Genomic DNA, 20,738 nt, shown 5'->3' with positions numbered 1-20,738 from the left:
AAACAACACCAAACAACGTGGTGGAGGTGTAGGCCTACTAAAGTCAAAATATGAAAGCAAAAATAGTGTAGTAGGCAATAGGCTACAATGCTACAACAACTTACTTCATTGACTTCCTTGCTTCTTGGCACCTGTTAGAGCGCCAACCGAAGTTTGTGGTCCTGATCCATAGACGTGTACAATAGACTGTAGAACAGAAGTGTGTAGAGCAACTTAAAACTTGAGTTTAAAATAAAATAAAAAAGCAGGTCCACGACAGTGGCTGCAGGGAGGGATAACCGACCACCAGTCCAGATCGTGGACAGAATAGTGCTCTACAACAAAAGCGTCGACCCCACATTGTCAAGAGAGACACTTAATTTTCGGCAGATTGTTGGGAGTCTTTCCCTCGATGATTGACAGCAGGGTAAATTGAAGCTGGGGGTTGAGGACCGCGCTCACGAGAAACCGCTGCCCATTCATTAAAATTCGTAAAGCGTGGCTCATTTCTTCAGCAAAAATAAACAAATAAAACGTATTTACGTAAACAAATGTTGATTCGTGTAAGAGCACGAGAGGTGAAGCTGTTTTGGGCGGCGCGGCGCTCCGCACAGAGCATTTTCTACACAACGCTCCCCTCTGTCTGCGGCTTTTGGTCTCGTCCAAACTTGCAGCGAGATGCGAGTAGTTTGCATGGTGTGTAATACTGTGTATCTGTACTGGGAGCGCTCCATTGAAGGTGAAGGTCCGCTCAGCGTCCCCCGCAGCTCGGCATTCCCATGTCAATGGCTTTCAGGACGCATTTCATTTGAATGCCTGGGCTTCTTAATCTGCTGTCCAAAGAAACCAATAATGGATATTCTATGGATATTATGGATAATACCCACCGTAATTGCTGTTGAAGGTAAGATAATGTTTCACTCGCCACATCTATCTTGCCGGCTTGGGTTTCCGTGCCGAAGCGCGTCAGTGCATTGGTTTTTTGCCCAGTGGTTTATTACAGAGTATAGGCTATACCGGGACAAAGAAAATGCATCGGATTTCTGTATTATAGTGTCTGTGTTCTTCACCATCGCAGCAGGTACTCTGCTGCTGTGATTTGTAACCGAGTCACACACACTCACACACACAATACCAAAAAAATCGCTTGATGCGGGAATGGACAAAACATGCTCCCGCATCCCCACAGGTAGGGTGATGCTGGCTGGCTGGCATGGCATGAATGAAGGGCACCAAACAATGCTTGGCGGATAAAAAATCACACGTGTTTGACGTTCAACGCCGATACATCTCAGTAGCTTATACATTGTGTCTGGAATGATGAATCTGATAGGGGCCGATTATAACGAACCGTATATAGCCCCCCCAAAAAGTGACCGTTAAGGGTTGGATCTGTGTGGGGTTTCCCCCATGCAGTTATAGGCTACGTTACCGGCGGTGATTAAAGCACCATATTTTAAAGACCTGTGTCTCTATGGGCTTTAAGTGAAAAATATCAATAGGCTACACGTAGGCTACTACAATCCACTATCCAGTTGAAAAGGGCTGTGTCGTTACTGTGCGCTCGCCTCGGACGCGGAGAGCTGATGGGCAGTGCGGGGAGCGTGTGGCGAAACGGACAATGAAACAGGTTGAATGGGTGCTCAACGGGAATCCCACTATATGCGCACATAAGTAGGTGCTTTGCGAATATTTTAATAAAAGGGTATGTAAACAGCGTTGGGGAATGATTTATGATCATGTTCCATCGCAATTAGTCGCTGAAAAGACACAGTGCATGTGAAACACAATTGATGCGATCAAGGGGGTGCGTCAGTCGGACGTTATACACTTGAAAACAAACCTGTCTCTTCCTGTGGTCAGTTAAGGCAAACATCATAATTACAACAAGTATGTACGGCCAAGTAACTGTAGAGGGGGGGGGGGGGGGGGGGGGGGTAGTGCAGAAGTACCGGTAGGCTAAAGGCCTTGTTTAGATGTTTGTTTTAGATGTGTGATGATTGCTGTAGGCTACTACAATTTAATAACATCCCGCTGAAATAGGCCAGTGGAGCAAAGTCAGTAGCCTATAGAGACTCAATATAGTCATTACATGATAAAAGTACACTTTGAATTATGCATCTGAATTATGAAGTAGCCTATAGCCTAGGCTTAAGATCTAGAACTAGCAACACTGTCTGAGTTAGGCTATACTGCTCTTTAGAGTTGTCATATATTTTTATTTTTTTTGCTTATAGGCCTAAATAAAAATTCAGACGGGATTCAATGTTGGAACCTTTAGTATAAAGCAGTTAGAGTTATATTAATATTTTAATGTATATATTGGATTGATTGTTTTGGATTTATTTTATTTTAATTTTGTATCAGCATTACGCAAACCTATTGTAAATAGCCTATATACTAGTAGATTACAATGTGGATTTGTCTCCTTTTGAATATATAATTATTATTCATGGAGATCATAAAAAGCTTTAGGCCTATTGATTTATTTATATAATTTTGTTATATTCAGCTGTGTTGGCTGTGTTGTAATTTATTCAAATATTGCAATCATTATTATAATTGTTATAACTCCATAATTGATTTGTTGTCCAATACCAAACTTACCCAATCGTTGTGAAAAATGATGCAGAAAATAAAAGGAATCTTCAACCCGTGTATGGAATTTCACACACTTCTCTCTCTCTCACGTACTTAGATTATTTACACTACAGTAAAGATGGCTAGTTGGCTACAGTTAATAAGTGTTGTCCCCTCTTCATACGAGTCTTTGAAAACCTTAATTGAAGTTCAACTGCCACTGTATTTGTGTCTGGGAACCTTACTGTACAATTAAATAAATAGTTAAACACATTTTACGCTGAGCAATGTGGTTGCATGAGTGGGGGTTGGTTTTTCTGCTGGCAAATAGTATTTTAAACGTATTAAGGTTTATTTCTTGCTAATCTACTATATAGAATTAAATTAAAATACACATCGCAGTGCGCTCCGTCTCCAGCCTGCTGTACGGAAGGAATTGTTTTTTTGAGACACACTAGGCCCTTCACCATCCCAACATGACCACCCTCCATTTTGCGCTTCCCCATCTCCCGACCCATCATCCAATCAAGTTGCAGGAATGGCTTACGTATGAGAAATAAAGGGTTGAAAAAGAGGTCACTGCAGCTCTAATCCGAAAAATCAGCACGCAACATTGAAGAACCTTTCTGTTGACTGTTCTGTCATTTCTAATGCCATGGCGTGGTTATACCGATAACAGTTATATACTGTTGTCGTGTTTGTTTTTAGAAAAGTACACATTTGCATTACACTTTTAGCTTGAATGGTTTCTGCGATGCTTCAGTCTTTTATGTAACACGAACAACATCGTACAACTTTGGAGCTTGGTTGGCTATTGTTTGTTTAGTCAAAGCATTGACCACAGCTCCAACTCTAAATGGCTAAATTGTCCCTAAATCTTTCTGTGATGCATTGTGAGCTTGTACATCACCTATATTTGAGTAGCCGAAGTATAAAATAGGCTTAAAGTGGTTAAACTGATTGGGATGTTATAACAAATGTAGCTGCAGACCCCCTGGAGGAACCCCTCAAGGACTTATGGGGACCCCCCTCCCCCCTCCCCGGACCCCACTTTGAGAACCAGTGGTCTAGACAATGACATTATGAATCCTGTTTCATAAAATTCAATAGAAATATTCAATAGATCTTGTGAGAAACTAATAGTCAAACCTTACATCTAAACATTATTTATTCCTTTCACAGCTTAGGCATTTGGCCTACATTCCTATTCAGAGTGATGTAAATGGAGTGTAACAATAGCATGCAATTCATAGATCACCAACAATGCATATAATACTGTATAATACTGTATCACCAATGATGAGCAGTACAAGGGCCACACTAAGTATTACGTTATCCTACATGAGTGTGTAGGAGAGAAGCTCTATTAAAGGTATAATAAGTGGCAAAATATAGTAGGGGTTAACCCATTTAGGCCTGACGTCGAAATAAAAAAAACGTTCGCTCTGAAAGAATATATACCTATTCAAAGATTTGTGCCGCATTTTTACGATTTTTCAAAAAATTTCAATAGCTAAAGTATAACAGAATGCTTGAAACACCAAAAGGGGTTCCCGCCCAAAATGGGTTAAGGAAAGAGGAAGGTGGGATTTCACCTCCTTAGCATATTTCTTCATCATTAACTTGATTTGGATAATCGCGTTACTTACTCTCAACTCTCTACAGCTATACCGAACAGGTTGAACTCATACAGTGGTTCATTCAAAGGCATTTTCATTTACTTTCTTGAATCCTTTAGTGACCCTTAGTGATAATTAGTGTAAATGTAGAGCTGCTATTGATGCAAAGTCTTCTTGGTGTATACTGAATAGAAACAGGCTCTTTAGGAGAATTAATGACACAACTGGCAGTGGAATTAGCCTGGCAGTGTCGATCATGCCACTAAAACATGGCTGTGGATTTATACCGCCATTAGCCTATACCAATTAATTAGCGGCTATATGCTTAGCTTGCAGTAATACTCAACTGCAACATCGTATCTATCTACTGATTCTGATGATTGAAAAACATTAGTTTTCTCCTCGCTTTCTTCTTCTTCATTTTGGGCGGGACCCCCTTTTGGTGTTAGCATTATGTTATGCTTTAGCTATTTTTGAAAAATCGAAGAACGACTGACATATAGAAACATAGCTTTTTCAGAAAACTGTCATTTTCAAACAGACATTTAACCTTATTGTACTACCATATAGTATATAGTATAGTAACCATATAGTATAGTATACTACAACAAAGTAAACTATTTCTTTCGGTGCAGGCCATATAGATGTTTTGCTGTTTCTTCAGCTTTAGCTACACAGTATGTTGTGGTTTTCATACAGTATTTATAAATGTTTTAATGCTGTGAGTATTCTCACTATAAGTGAAGTAGGATGTTTGCTAGAATATCCACAACAATCTCCAGACATTTGTGTGTAGGCTGTTGTTGTGACAGCCAGCTGGCTAATCTTACAACTTTTTTCCCCCCTTCTTATGAAGTTAGTGTAAGGGGACGTAGAACCAGGGTGGAAGCTGCTGGAGTGGAATAGAATGAGATCAGAGTCTTAAAAAAAAAAAGCATTTGATAGCATTTAAATGTGTGCTGCATTCCCCCAGCCTCCCTGCTTGTGCACTGGAACCCTAGCAGTTGAAATTGAAGGATTGCCAAAATGTTGGCCATGCTAATTTCTTTTATGTATTTTTTTTTCTTGTCTCTATTCCATTTAGTCTCTAAGCTATATTTATAGTCTGTGAATGGCATGTTTAGTATATTACAATTTTCTCCCATGCTGTGAGGCTGTACAGCAGTTCAAGGCACAGTATGATCGCTAACGTTTCAAAAATCCAGGCCAACTTTGTAAAAGATACGCTGCTATGTAAATTCAGAAGGTGTTTTTGAACTGATATTGTACGTGTAAGGAGTAGCAGTGAGTGGAGCATAAAAGCATTAGACCGTGGCTTGTGAAAGAGTAACAAAAGACATCGGAGGCCGCGGGCTCAGAAACAGGATTATAGATAAAGGTAAAATGAGTGACCATATACAATCCTGTGTTTTCTCAGTCTGCACAGTGAGCAGATGCAGGGAGCTGGTCTGCACGCCAACCGCCACAGTAGGTTTTCACAAAGAATCTGTCTCTATTCAGGCTAATCCATGCCGCCCAGGGCCCGGGCATTGTCACTTTGCATGCAAAATTTCAATTAGTGCTGGTACCAGTTGTTTTAGTTGTGGAAGCAGTGTCACATTTCAGTACATCTATGGCTACCTTGAGGGTGAGATTAAGGCACGAACATCACAAGGGCCCTGCGATGATGATGCTCAATTGTGAAGTGGATGTAAAACGACTTCTGTCCACATGACAGATTTGAGCGCTGTCTGTTGTTACAGCCAAATGCACCGTTTGACTGTGGCTGTACTCGTGTGCCGTGTTGCTAGATAACTGGTCAAACATACTACTGTAGTTCCCAAACCTTGGTTAAGTACACAGAGTGTAAACAAACATACTACTGTAGTTCCCAATCCCAAACCTTGGTTAAGTACACAGAGTGTAAACATGGACACAAATGGGTGCATCATCTGCTCCCTGTTAAATTAACAACAAGGATTACTGTGTGTATGACTGCAGAATGTCATTAGTTGACAGACTGCCATTAGCTGTCTAGACCTGGGTGTGAAATCAGTGGAAAATAATAAAAGAGTAGTACCAAAAAAAAACCAGCTTATACAGTAGTTAATTTATTTATTTACATGGTATAACTGACCCACTACTAAAACTGAAGGCTGCCGTTTCTTTTAATGCAAGTTAGCATCACACACCTATTGTGTGCGCCCTCCCATCCATGTTTCACGAGAGTCAACACAAACATAACAAATACAAAGGAGATATTTAACCTTGGTTTACAGATAAACCAAGTATGTTTTGAATGGAAATCTAGGAGCGGAGGAATGAGTGGGTGACTCATATCCCACTAGCATGTTACTTTACTGTGTGGATCTATGTTATATATAGAAAGGTTTGTTTACTTCAAAGAAGTCATTTGCTTCAAGCCTACAGGAATCGGAGAATACATCGCTTGCTGTTTGAACAGGAATCAGAGAATACATCGCTTGCTGTTTGAACAGGAATCGGAGAATACATCGCTTGCTGTTTGAACTAGAAGAAATTAATCAGATTCCACTTAGTCATCAGAAAGAGCACAATCGACAGATTGGCCTTTTGACTTATTTCCAAATAGAGGCGCATTGTGTGTGTGAATACGATATTTTCAATATTGTCTCATAGAAAAGTAGTAGGCCTACTGTTTTTTGGGGGGGAGGGGAGGTTTCTCCAAGCGGTATCGTAGCAAACTCTTTCTTATAATTTCAGACACTGTTTCAACCACCTTTATCAGTGCCTTTTTTTCCCGGTATTTCACGATCTGCCAAAGTAAATGCTTATGCACAGTTGTATATATTCCTGCAGCATTGGGAAATTCAAAACAGGTGAAATGTATACTGCATCTATTATGGCTATTATTATGGTTTCAAAGAAATGATGAAATGCATAAGAGCATCCATGCTCCTGCAGGAGAAGACTATTATTACGATCTTAATGTGCAAGCTCCTATCGTCTCTCACTTCCACACAGATAAAACTATAACTTTCCCTGAGTTTGTATCAAACTCAATTGTAACCAGACTTTAAAAATATTTGTGAATACGTTTTAGAGTTTGTTTTAGTCTGGTCTGTACTGACAAATGAAACGGGACAATACAGGAAGATTGTTGATAGAAAATTCTTATAACATCATTATTTTCATAATTTCTTCTTTATGCATTATGGCTACACTTTATGGCAAACCACGTCTTTCTGGCCACCAAGTAGGGTAAAACAAACAATGAAAATATGAAATGTCACAGGTCTTTTAAATAACATTAAAGCCTTATCTGAAATAGCTTTACAAACAACTCTCAATGTACATTATTTGTGGGATCAATGATCTTACAATTTATCTCAGGTGGGTCGTGCGTATTGAATAACGTTTGCAAGAGACTCAACAGTGTACAACATGAGCTCTGTTCACAAAATAGTATATCACCTTCTAAACGGACAAAGTGTAGAATTTCACCCAAACCAGTTTTCTTTTAATGTAACACTACAGGGCAGGCACTGTGTGCTATGAATGGCGAACAGATGCATTACGTAGAAATATATTCTTTAACCAGGATCAGTTTAATTATGGGTCATGAGTTTTGTTTTTCTAGCAGTGCTTTAAGGATAGGTGTGTTGTTATACCCAAGGGCTATAATTGTTTCAGTCTGTGGTTCTGAAGAGTGTAAGGTCTGAAAGTGAGAGGAGATTACTGTGGTTATTCTAGTGATTTCATAGTAAATCCTTTGGTCTTAAACCTAAAAATGTAAGATTAGGATAACGATCACACCCACAAGTTAGGATGAATCTCACCACGGTATGGCATGTAGTTCTCTTCCCTGTTTATTAGTTATTATTATAAAATATGTCTATTATGTAGATGACCTAATCAAGATCAAGTTTTTAGACAGATGCTTGAAGTTAATTCAATGAGCGTAACTTCATAATTAAATCAGAGTTGCTGGCCAGTAGGTCTATTACACCTCTGTGGAATACAGTTTGCATATCTGCAGTGGTTTTCCTGCTGACGGATAAAAAACTCGCCTGGAATAAATAGATAACTAGATGGACACGCAACTTGCTTCACCTCTGTGTAACCTCGTACAGGATATTTCACAGTGGAATCTAGATCAAGGATGTCCTGATATCTTGCTGTCTTAATTAGCACGTTAATTGGCATTGCACGGCCTCTCTGTGAGTCGTATTTATACTGTATTACCTGATTCACCCAAACCCTTTGGGAAACGGGAGATATGTGGGGGGTGGAAATATGCAGAAATTAATATAGTGATTCATTTGAAGTTTGGATTATCTTTGGATGGAGATGACATAATACACATTACACAATCAATAGATTTACCGTAGGTGCTGTAGGTTTTGCAGAACACCAGTTTGCACACGAGTGACAGGTCTCAAGTCTCGGATAAATAACCTTCTTTCGCTGTTCATCGAAAGAACTCGAGACGAAGTGACAAATGCAACCATTTCTCCCATTGCATTTGTGATGTGAGTTCTAAGTCACATGTTCCCACAACATGGCGCTTATCATTTTCAACGTGGCGCGTCCGACTGTCGAGCTCAAGATGCAGGGTGAGAGAAGGAGAGAGAGTGAGCGAAGGAGGGAGGGAGGGAGAGAGAGAGAGAAGGAGTGTACCCTGAGAGAGGTCAGACCTCGTTTCAGAGACCCCCCATCCATACACACCCCAGGTACTGTGACACTGCCTTTATGAGCACGCCCGGAGAACACAAACCCAGCGGATTAGTGTCTGGCTCTCAATGTCCCCGGGAGGGAGCGGAGCCCATCGGGCCCCGGGAGCGAGCGGAGCCCATCGGGCCCCGAGACAAAGAGGGGCTGATTGCGTTGTCATCTGCATCACAAAAGGAAGCTCTCTTTTTTCTCCACCTGAACTGCTGCTGCCTCGCCGTGGTGCATCACGCTGCACATCCATCTATCAGCGACCCACGTGACATCTGCCTTTTATTGTTTTCATCGCTATCTCTCTCTATCTCTCTCTCTCTCTCTCTCTCTTTCTCTCTCTCTCTCTCTCTCTCTCTCTCTCTCTCTCTCTGTGTCACTCTCTCTCTTCTCTCTCTCTCTCTCTCTCTCTCTCTCTCTATCTCTCTCTGTGTCACTCTCTCTCTCTCTCTCTCTCTGGCCCCCTCTATCTGTCCAACATGGTCCATAGCAAAAGCAGGGACGTCCCTCCTCCTTCCTCTCCTAGCTATTCAGACCACTGCCGCTTTCTAGACTATAAAGCCATATAGCTACTCCGGCTGAATTTGTTTGTTGGCGGCACCTGCAGTACCGTCAGCATTGGTTATATAGCGCCTTGGATAAATGGCGCTATATAAATACACCATTTTGAAGTGTGAGGATCTTTTTTCGTAGTAGTTATTTTGTGTGTAGTTTTCAGGGAAGAAGAATAGAGATACAAAGAAAGAACACTGGCACATGTGTAGTTCCCATGTGCCAGTTTTTCCCAGCCTTTTCTGGCTTCCGCGGGTCGACTAGCCAGAGCAGCTCACCGCGGCTCTGCCAGCACACATGCACAGATAAAAAGGGCCCAATATCCTGCTGTCAGGGCCTACCGTATCAGGAAGCCTAACGGGTCTATCTGTCTCACTCGGAACGCAGAAAGCAGCCCCTGACTGAGGGCACTGCCAGCAAGCAGTCATGTTTTATCTGATCAGCGTACGAGGCCGTCAGGATCTGGTGTTCGGTAATAAATGAGGGTCTTCTTGTGGATGTTGACCCCATGCCTGTTCCGCCAGCCTGGGATTTGCGAGCAACTGCGAATCCAGAGGCAGGAGATATATAGATATGTCAGTTTTTCCTCTGGGGGATTATGTTCTTATGCTTATTTATGTGACACTCCACTTACAATTGTTTCATGGCTGGTTTTGGTGAAGTGTGAACAATATATTTTTATGGCACATTCGTATTGCGTGTATACACAGTATCTTGTTATTATGCAATAATTCACGTTATATTTATCTCTTATGCAGGATTACCTGAACTCGCACTGTTCACTGTCCAATGAATACGTTTAATCTTTGGGAGAAATGTTTATTTCAGATATTAAAGTATAACTGATAACACCATTAAAAGGTGTATTTTGAATGGACTGTTTATTTAAGAGGATAAACAGGATGTGATGTTGAAAAGCAGAGAGAAAGAGAAAGATGGAATGATATGGGACAAAGGGAGAATGACTTCATGTTGTATTAAGGTGTGAGAGTTGAGGTTTTTATTCACACTTAATTGCATCAGCTCACAGCATAGGGAATTACGGTGAGATAATGAACTGATGTGGCCTTTTAGCTGGCCCATGTCTGCCTTTAGAGAGGAGAGCTAATCATATGTTTCCCCGAAATGAATACTCGTGCAGCTCAAATCAATCTCAAAAGCTTTCACTTGGAGAAGTGAAATCCTTCGCTTGGAGACGTTTACCATCAGCACGTACATAAACAGGGACATCAGTTCTGGCTGTGGACTATATAAATAATTAGCCTACATGTGGTTTGAGTTTTGTGTTGCCTAGGCTGGGAGATCAGATCAAATCAAATCACTAGTTTATTTAGTTAAACCGAGGTGGTATATGAAATGGAAGGTGAAGAGAAATAAAGTGCTAACATGGAAGGTTAATAGTTCTAATGCAACGGTAAAGAGATGAGGCATCTCAGAGGCAAGGGTCATGAAACGCAAGGATAAGTGCAGTTCTTCTTACTTTAATCGGCTGTAGTCCAATTACCGAGGACTGTACTCGGCCACAAGGCTGATTGTCAACAGAGACTTAGCCTGTGTAAGCACACGAGGGCTTTCAGATTACTGGACGCTGGCAGGTGGAGTGTGATAGACCCGACTGTGATTTGGCTTTGAGGGTTTACAAAGGCTTTCTTTCATCAGCTGTTTGGTTCTATCACACAATATATATTTAACCACTGTTTTAGCACTGGATGTTTGTCTTGATCATTTGTTAAGGTGATCAATGGTACCTGAATGACTGACAAGAGTTTATCTTGCCCTGAATAATGGAAGCCTTGCAAACTTTTTAGCCTACTTTCTGCATAATTAGGTCCCCCTCTTTCATTTTGTCAGTGCAAGTGGCCTAAATGTACTGTGAAACCAAAAAGTGAAATGCCAATGACTTTGGCTGGTTTATGTGGGCTTCCTTAGGGCTAATTTCACTGAAAAGTATTCCATTTCTTATTGCTGTGTGTGTTTCCCTTCCATTAGTGGGTTAGGTTAGTGAATTCCATTGTTATGACCAATTTGTTTTGATGTGAAATCGCCTTTTCTTTCAGGCTGATTCCAGCTGATCATAAGTCACTTTGCATTTTCTATGTTCTCTCCCCCCCCCCCCCCCCCCCCTCTCTCTCTCTCTCTCTCTCTCTCTCTCTCTCTCTCTCTCTCTCTCTCTCTCTCTCTCTCTCTCTCTCTCTCTCTCTCTCTCTCTCTCTCTTCCCATAGCAAGTTTTATTTGACCTCATACCTCTTGCTCATCAATCTACAGCAGCTTACAGCCCTAATCAATAACCTAGGCTTAGCATGGATTACACCTCTTGGAGCGTGTGTATGGACTTTACGGAGTCACATCAATAGGCAGTCTATTACTGCTATTTTGCATCCAATGTGTCCTACAATAAATACTCCATTTGGCCAGAGGATGCACACCAACATTTACATAATCCCTTCTCAGAAAGATGAAACAGCAGATTGACAGATCCCCAAGACACTTGTAATATCTGCAGTACACGTGCAATAACATCTCGTCTCCCTCTTGTTTCCCCTCACTGTTCATTGTTATTTTACCCTAATTTCATTCCCACTAAAGGTTCCTCAGCTGGAAACACTATCCTTTAGGGGATAGTGTTTCCAATATGCGACCACGAGTCGAAAGCAGCCAAAATAAATGGTAGTATAGGTCCACTGGGGTCAATGAAACAATGGCTGAGATCACAGTGCAGCCAACATATAGCGTACTGAACCAGGAGCGAGGTATATAAGGAGATGGCGGAGTGATGACTATTTTCCATACCTTCCTCCGGCAAAGGCTTTTCAGATAGTAATCACAATGGATCGTTTAGGAGAGCAGCTGGGAAATCCATAGAGGATCTTGGGAGACACGCTGTGGCTGTGGAATCAATGCAGAGATCCAGCTGAGACCATTATAATGAAATGAATAAGTCATATGATATGGTTAAACGTGTACAACGTTATTATTCACGTGGTCCAAATGAGCTTCCTCATTTGTAACGCAGGCTGGCACATTGTCAATAAAGGTATACCACTTGTTCTCTTTTATAATAACGAGGGGTTGGGGCCACTACGGCCTCACACTGCCGATTGTCTGAGTCGTGGTGTTTTGGGTGCTCTTTGTCGGAGAACCCATTGTACCCATATGTCTGTGTCCCTTTTATGCCCACATATGGAGATACCTGATGTCATCAGTATATGCCATATATGGGCATATTGGTTGGATCTGGACAATTCGAAATCCGAACTATTCAACAGCGGGCACTGTACTCCTTCGGAGAGCAGTCTGGCCACTGTGCACGCTCGGAGTTTGAAGTCGGACCCATATATGCAGTTATGCACATAACCATATAATATATGGCTATGCCCATATTATGGGCATAGCCGTCAGATCTGTGGCTCCGGATAATCCAAACGGGGAAAACCATACGGTACTCTGCTGAATGAAAAGTATGCTCCAGGAAAAACATTTAAAATGGGGCGGGAACCCCTTTTGGTGTTTTAACTAAGCATTATGTTATACTTTAGCTATTGAAAAATAGCAGATCTACAAGCTCATAGCGCGCCGCTATTTTTGAAAAATCGTTAAAATGTGCCTCAAATCTTTCAGAAAATTGTCATGATTTTTTAATTTTGACGTCAGGCCTGAATGGGTTAAGTATAGGCGAAGGTAGTTGTTTAGTAAAGGATTAGTGGGGGGCAGCACCGTCTAACATACTTCCCTATTAAATACTGTACTATAAACGAGTGCTTAATATGTAATAATATATCAATATTATCCATTAGTGTAATTATCACACAGACTGTTAGAGGAGAATAAGGGAATAAGGGAATGACGTGGTCACACCGTTGTGTCCTTGTGTTACTTTGGGAGCCTGTGTCTGACACTGTGCAGCATGGGGTGACTGTACGACTCCCCTGATGGACTTGCTGTCAGAGGCCTGCCTGGTGGAGTGATTGAAAAAACATGTCTGGGATTAGCCCTGCGTGCACGTCTCTGTGAAGCTCTGGCAAGGGGGTGTGTGTGTGTTTGTGTGTGTGTGTGTGTGTGTGTGTGTGTGTGCGTGTGTGTGTGCGCACGCGAGTCAAAGGCTGGGGTGGGAGTGAGGGGCTCTCTAGGCCTGCCACGGTATAGTGCTGATCGATGGCAAAGGTAGAGGTAATTCCCATCTACCCCCACAATCCTAATGCAAACACACTCGCTCTACACACTTGCAAACAGTAGTAGTGTACAGGCCTGTGCACAGACAGCATTCCAGTGCGCACACACAGACAAAGGTTTGCTTTGCTCGCGTGCAAACTGCGCAGTGCGCACACACAGACCATCTACACACACGTACGCACAACCGGATACACACACACACACACACACACACACACACACACACACACCTCTTGTGTTCATAATGGTACAGGACCACACATACACACATGAGCAAGCACGTACACAAGAGCAAGCACGTACACAAGAGCAAGCACGCATACCCCCTTTTCTACCCGGTGTACCCCTGCTGTCAACTAAGAGGAATGCGTGGAGAGAAAAAGAGACGGGGAGAGGAAGAATACAACGATTTAATTCCTCGCTTTAGAATAAATCCCTTGAGAATACAGTTTTTTTCCCGTCAAAGTGCAAAGCATTGTTGTCGTTTAGCTTTGATTTACCTCAGTGAACAAGATGGAAAGGAGTTTGAATCTCTTTTACTGTGAGTGAGCCTCCCACTGAGACCCAGCAACGTTGCACGCTATGCAAAATTGCTTCTCTTTTGGTGTTTTAGTGCCTACGATAAGCTGTCCTACTTTTTAGTAATGGAAATCTAGACCAAAAGTGTTTGGCTGTCTCCATCCTGACAGACAGCCTTCAGGCACAGCCACAACTGTATTAATCTCTCTCTCTCTCTCTCTCTCTCTCTCTCTCTCTCTCTCTCTCTAACCCTAACCCACACTGTAACACTCCTCTTCATCTCTCCACTAGCTTATACTGCACAAGACTGTGCAAGGGGGGGCGGGGTGCACATATACACATGTATTGTGCACGCACGCACGCCTGCACACACACACACACACACACACACACACACACACACACACACACACACACACAGTCACACAGTCCATGTCTAACTCAACACCTGCAGGGTTGTTCAGTGCGGCTTTCTCAACAATATGGCATTAACTGGAAACCAGAGTCCTGGAGCAGGATTAGTGTCTAGGAGCTAGTATGAGGTGTGAACACAGGGGCTGCACAAAGATGGCCTTTCGCCTAACATTAGGAGCTAGTATGAGGTGTGAACACAGGCGCTGCACAAAGATGGCCTAACATTCGCCTAAACATTTTGTCGCCACACTTTCACCCCTTGTCTGTCTTATCGCTGTACTTTGCGCAAGCTGACGGAGGCGAGCTTATTTTGGGCGTCACAGAAAGCCAGAACGAAGGTTGTTTGAGTTTGTGGCTACATGTGTACATGTATTTTCTGTTCTCTGTCATTCTGTCTGCAATTCTCTCTCTCTCTCTGTAGTGTGCACTCTCTCGCTCGCTTTATTTCTTTCTTTGGTGCATACATAAATATCTTTCTCAGTCATCTCACAGAAAGAGACGGATGTTGTAAAAAACCTTTTAGACTTAGGCAAATGCAGAAAAGCTGAACTCCTGAGCTATTATTTAGGCACCTACATCACACCGGTAGACTCTGAGAGAGTTCTGGTGCTCAAACATACAGGAGCAGTCAGCATGTTTTTGTAATGTTTTTTTGTGGCTTTCGCCTTTATTTTATATTTTTTATGGAGGGACAGACAGTAGGCTGACAGGAAATGGGGAGAGAGATGGGGGGAAGACATGCAGTAAAGGGAGTCGAACCCGCGGCACACTGCCAGACTGGATTACCAGCCAAGGTGCCTGGACCACTGAGCCATGGCCCAGGCCAGCAGTCAGCATTTTATGTACTTATTTTTTACAACCAAAGGTTTTACTTAAAAAACTAAAAAAATGGCCTAATACAAATCTGTACAAATATATTTTGTGACGTGGCACTGGGCCCTCATCATAACTTATTATAGATCCTTGATCTAAGGCAGGGGTTCTCAACCCCTCGGGGGGTCGCCAAATTATTTTAGGGGGTCCCCAAATTATTATTATTTATTTTTAAATTTTATTTTCACGATTTTTCAAAAATAGCAGACCTACAAGCTCGTAGCGCGCCACTCGGTGGCGCGCTATGAGCTTGTAGATCTGCTATTTTTCAATAGCTAAATTATAACAATGCTTAAAACACCAAAAGGGGTTCCCGCCCAAAATGGTTTAAAGGAGAATTCCATACTAAATGGCTTTCTTACCTTTCTTTGTAGTCGTTACGTCCCCACCAAAGAGGTCCAGGTGTTATTTTGTGCAAAAGCTCCTTATTGGCTATTTCCCCTACCATAAGCCCTCAATGAATTGCATTGAATTGAATGGGAATTGAATGGGGCTATGGGGTGTTGTGCTAATTCGCTTATTTCCATCGCTCAAAATTATTATTTTCTTGTATATATCCTCTCTTCATAATGTAAATAATATCCCAAGCGGCACACTTTACTACTTATTTCGATGGAAATAAGCGAATTAGCACAACACCCCATAGCCCCATTCAATTCCCATTCAATTCAATGCAATTCATTGAGGGCTTATGGTAGCGGAAATAGCCAATAAGGAGTTTTTGCACAAAAAAACACCTGGACCTCTTTGGTGGGGACGTAACGACTACAAAGAAAGGTAAGAAAGGTAAGAAAGCCTTCTAGCATGGAATTCTCCTTTAAGGTTATTGTAGCAGTCAATTTATATTGGGGGTCGGGAGGGGGCGGGGCGGGGGTCCCGAGACATTGCCAAAGCATTTCCGGGGGTCCCCGGCCAAAAACGTTGAGAACCCCTGATCTAAGGTACTGATACATTTGCTACTCCACTATCTATGCAAATGCATAGATCATAAGTTACCACATGATCTCTAGCGTCCCTATTTTGTTGAATGTTGGCAAAAGAAATGCTGATCTACAAGCTCACAATGATCACACCGTATCACCACCATAGATGAGCTGTTTTTGAAGATGTTGTGTAATGGGGAAACGAAGCGAACCAAGGATAGAGTCCCGGGAGTCCCCAGTTGAATAACTATAGTATAGAGTATGTACTGTTTAAGTGGTTAACAAATGGTTAATGGTCTTGTACATGTGTTCAGGTTTCAGGTGGTAGCCTACACTTCAGACTGTGAATAGCCTACACAGTAATATCCTCAGTGTAAATTTAACTTAAAGAGTTGGAGATAAATTACCATTAGGGTTTTATTGTGTTGGCACTTGAGTTGAAAGGACAAGGAATGGATTTTGTTTTCCAACTCTGGTTTAATAGCTGATCTGCACATTCACAACATTGAATCCTTTATCTGACAAAAGAAGTGTGCTACGGTCTTATCCATTGTGCCCTGCCACTTATGTCAACTAGCTGGAGGGCACTTGTCAACAGCACAAGCCTTGGCACTTCAAAACTCCAAAACGTTTGCTGCAATCTTTCTCTCCTTCGTCCCCAAGTCTGTGTCGGTGGAAAAAGGAGGGCTAATAATCATAATACCAGCCAGCCGCGCAACCACTTTCCCTTCACTTTGTTCTCCCTCAATCCACCACCTGTCATGTCAGAAACTTACCAACGGCACTGGGGTGATATGGAACGGCACTGGGGTGATATGGAAATGCAGCACTTCCTGCAGAACGCCGCTAACTGTCGACTTACGACTACAACGGCACCGGGCCATTTAAGGGAGGGCTTTCTGTTGGGTTGTCAAGGCAGGCACGGCTATAAGGAAACCTGTGTGTCAGGCAGGCTGTTCCAGATGTGCAGGGTGAACGGTGGTGCTGCTGGTGATTCTTTTCTTTTTTTCCCACTCGCTGAGCGAGTGTGAGACGCGCCGGCGTACAGCTGCCACATTTTGGAAGAGTTAAGGCCGTTTCGCAGGGAGTGAGGAGGAGGTGCGAAACAGCCGGTCTAATTGAGGCGATGATGGTTCTGTCTTAATGCATCCACCGTAGGTTTTCCAGCAGCGCGGGGGGTGGCGGGGGAGGGGGGGGGGGGTGAGTTATATCATTGTATTTGAGCTGATAAAAACACTTCTCTCAAGGTACTGGCCGATACGTAGCACATTTAGGGATTTTTGTAGACCTAAACGGGGCTTGAGTAAAGTCCTGTCATAGCTGTCTTACTCCTTTTTTACCGGCTGTTCAGGCTTTTCTGAAGCGTACAGGTGTAAGCTGTAACTGTCTCGCTTTGTCCTGACTGCCCTAAATACCTCGGCATTGTTCACTGCCATAAAGCCGCCCTCAGCTGCAAAATACAAGGAGTTGAACAGGTAATTTACTTCTTTTATGTAGTATTTAAAAAATAAACGAGGAACAAAACTACCACTACCAGTGGTTTTAGGAAATCCTTTCTTCCCAAACTGCTCAACGTTTCTGCTTTTCAAAGAGTCTACAGAGCTGCTCACTTTAAGGAAATTCTTATTCAACCCCAATGAAGCCGCATTGGAAACTTTATTGCAAGTGAAATGATCACACATTACTGGCAAATTGCAGAATGTGCGCACGGTCCGCACACGTGTGCACAGTACACACACACACACACACACACACACACACATCCAGTGATTTATTACAAAGAACATACTCTGCTGTGTTCCCCAGCTCCTCTTAGCCTCAACCCATGGCCTGACCACATCCCTGCCTTCCATAGTCCCAGCCCCATTCCTCTCGGGCTGACTCTAGCTGCAGTCCTCCCTTACTCAGCCATGGCTCCATTCCTTTTTCTCTGCAGCAGCCAGACCCAACCCCAGCAGTCCCTGGTCTGTGCTTCAGCTGCGATCACTGTTGCCAAAGAGGAATGCATACATATTTACGGCAGTGGTCAGGGGGAATTGTTGCAGGTGGACAAAGGATTTTTTTACGCACGCACGCACGCACGCACGCACGCACGCATGCACGCACGCACGCATGCACGCACACACAGGCACGCACACACACACTCAACTCAAGCTCAACTGTAGCTGCTGAGGCAGGGGAATGAATGCCTCTCCCTCATCTTGTTCACTTACCACCCACATTTTCCCAGCTGTTCCTGAGATTCAAAGTGATCCTGACCCTTTGGTCATAATGCTCACTCGTTGCGCCTGTAGGGGAAACAGTAGAGCATTAAAGGTCTATTCATACTCCAGTTGTAGGTGATGAGGTGACCACCGAAACGGTGTTTAGTAAAAACAGAGCGATGTGTTTGGGTGAGCGGAGAGAGTCTCTTACCACCGCGGAGTGACGTCATGTTGTAGTTTTAGTAAAAACAGAGCGATGTGTTTGGGTGAGCGGAGAGTCGCTTACCACCGCGGCGTGACGTAATGTTGTAGTTTTAGTAAAAACAGAGCGATGTGTTTGGGTGAGCGGAGAGTCTCTTACCACCGCGGCGTGACGTCATGTTGTAGTTTTCGGTGGTCACCTTATCACCTAAAACTGGACTATGAATTGGCCTTAAGTCTAATTAATTACAAGCCCATAACGTGTTGCATCCACGGCGTGTTGTGGGTTTGTAGGTCGACTTTTTTCCACACACAACACCATCGTGCGACAACGGTAGTGGGGGTGATTGTGTGTTTGGGTTTGACCTATGACCTCTGGTGGTTTGAAGTGTTCCTCTGGGATAATGGAGGAGGTTGCGTCCTCTGTTTGAATTTGGTCAACATAGTACACATGCTTTCTGGTGATAACATCGTATTCCACATGAAAATAAAACAGATCTTATAAGTATGTATGTGTATATGCAAGTATGTGTATGTATACACATTCAGACTACTATATGCTTTACTAGTTAATTGAGAAATTATGTAGATGTGATTTTAATTGCCTAAATGCCTGAATGCTGTCACTTGATGCTTTTCTCTCAGACATACTAGTAGGTATGTGCATTGTATGTAGTCATAGCACTTCATAGTATATATGTACAGCATAGTATAGCATATATGTGTAGTTTATATGTATAGTGTCATTATATAGATATGTTCTAGTTATAGTTTATATGTATAGTGTCATTATATAGATATGTTCTAGTCACGTTCTTAGCTTACGCATGTTTCGCGATAAATGCATTTTTACATATGTGATGTATTCCCATGCTTTTTTGTTCTTGCCTATTGTAAGTCGCTCTGGATTAAGAGCGTCTGCTAAATGCCTAAATTGTAAATTGTAAATTGTAGGTAGAGAAGACAAAGGGTGCTTAATTAAACGGTTACTAAAGATTTGAATCAACTTGAAACCTTAATTGTTGGTTAATGCTGTTGGTTGTTGGTTACAGTTAAGTCTTAAGGCCGTGGCTAGACAGTTTTAAACCGATATAACTTAAGAATGGCTCACCTCTCTGTCAGGACTTGTGCTTTCACTTGTAATCACTTCCAGCTAACATCCAGGAACAACATCTCTTCAGATGGGGTCATGTATCAACTTGGGGTGTCCTGAGTCCTCCTGGACATGGAAACGTTTGAGAATCGCTGGTCTACAGTATACCAGTATTGTTTGTTTGTTTGTTTGATTTTCCTCGTTTCAAATGAGAAACTTTGGCAGGCGTGTCTTGGCTCCGGGTTTGATTAATCCAAAACGCCTCTTGCGGAGTATGGGGGTGTGAGAAAATATTGATGCACATTAGTATGACCATGTGACACAATATGTGATAGCAATAGAGCGTCGCAGTCCCCCTACCAGGGCCCAGGAAATGATTCTCCGTTCATTTTCCTCATAGACATTTCAGAAAGTATTTATTTAAAGACATTTACGCCGCGGACAAAGCCAACTCGAGTCGTGACAAATCATGACAACAAACACAATTTTTAGTGTTTTTAATTAGAAAGTAGAAAAAACGGCAGGTTTTTTGTTGTTTTTCTTCTATGTAATTATTTGTTTGGTCCAAAATATTGTGTGTGTTGTCATGATTTGTCACGACTTGAGTTGGCTTCGTACGACGCTTAAAAGGTCTTTAAATAAATACTTTTTGAAATGTCTATGGGAAAAAATGCATTGTGATTCATTTCCTGGGCATTTCCTGGGCCATGGTAGGGACTGCGACGCTCTATATCGATTATAGAAAACATTTTGTTTAAAATCTCAAATTTCAAGAAAGTTCCTTTTCCCAGATTGCTAGATTTTTTTTGCTTGCTTACAATGTTGCAATGTATCGGCATATTAATCTTATTAAATACACAATTTTGCGGCGTGCCTGAATACTCAACAAGGCGATGATTCATTTTAGATTCCCCTTTTAGTTTATCAGCC

The 20,738-nt window shown here is 42.4% G+C and overlaps 1 protein-coding gene across 1 annotated transcript in view; it reads left to right on the top strand.

Annotated features, from left to right (window-relative positions):
- The first annotated feature begins 816 nt into the window (after positions 1–816).
- ephb2b (eph receptor B2b) overlaps positions 817–20,738 on the top strand; it is a 228,846-nt gene continuing 208,924 nt past the window's right edge. The window contains exon 1 of the mRNA XM_079509890.1: positions 817–883. Coding sequence (XP_079366016.1) covers positions 832–883 — 52 coding nt within the window. The 5' untranslated portion in view covers positions 817–831. The remainder of the gene's footprint in view (positions 884–20,738) is intronic.

This window comes from Electrona antarctica, assembly GCF_951216825.1.
Source record: "Electrona antarctica genome assembly, chromosome: 9".
NCBI classification, from domain to species: Eukaryota; Metazoa; Chordata; class Actinopteri; order Myctophiformes; family Myctophidae; genus Electrona; species Electrona antarctica.
The sequence above is the reverse complement of the archived record's forward strand: the minus strand, read 5'-3'. Positions and strand labels throughout refer to the sequence as shown.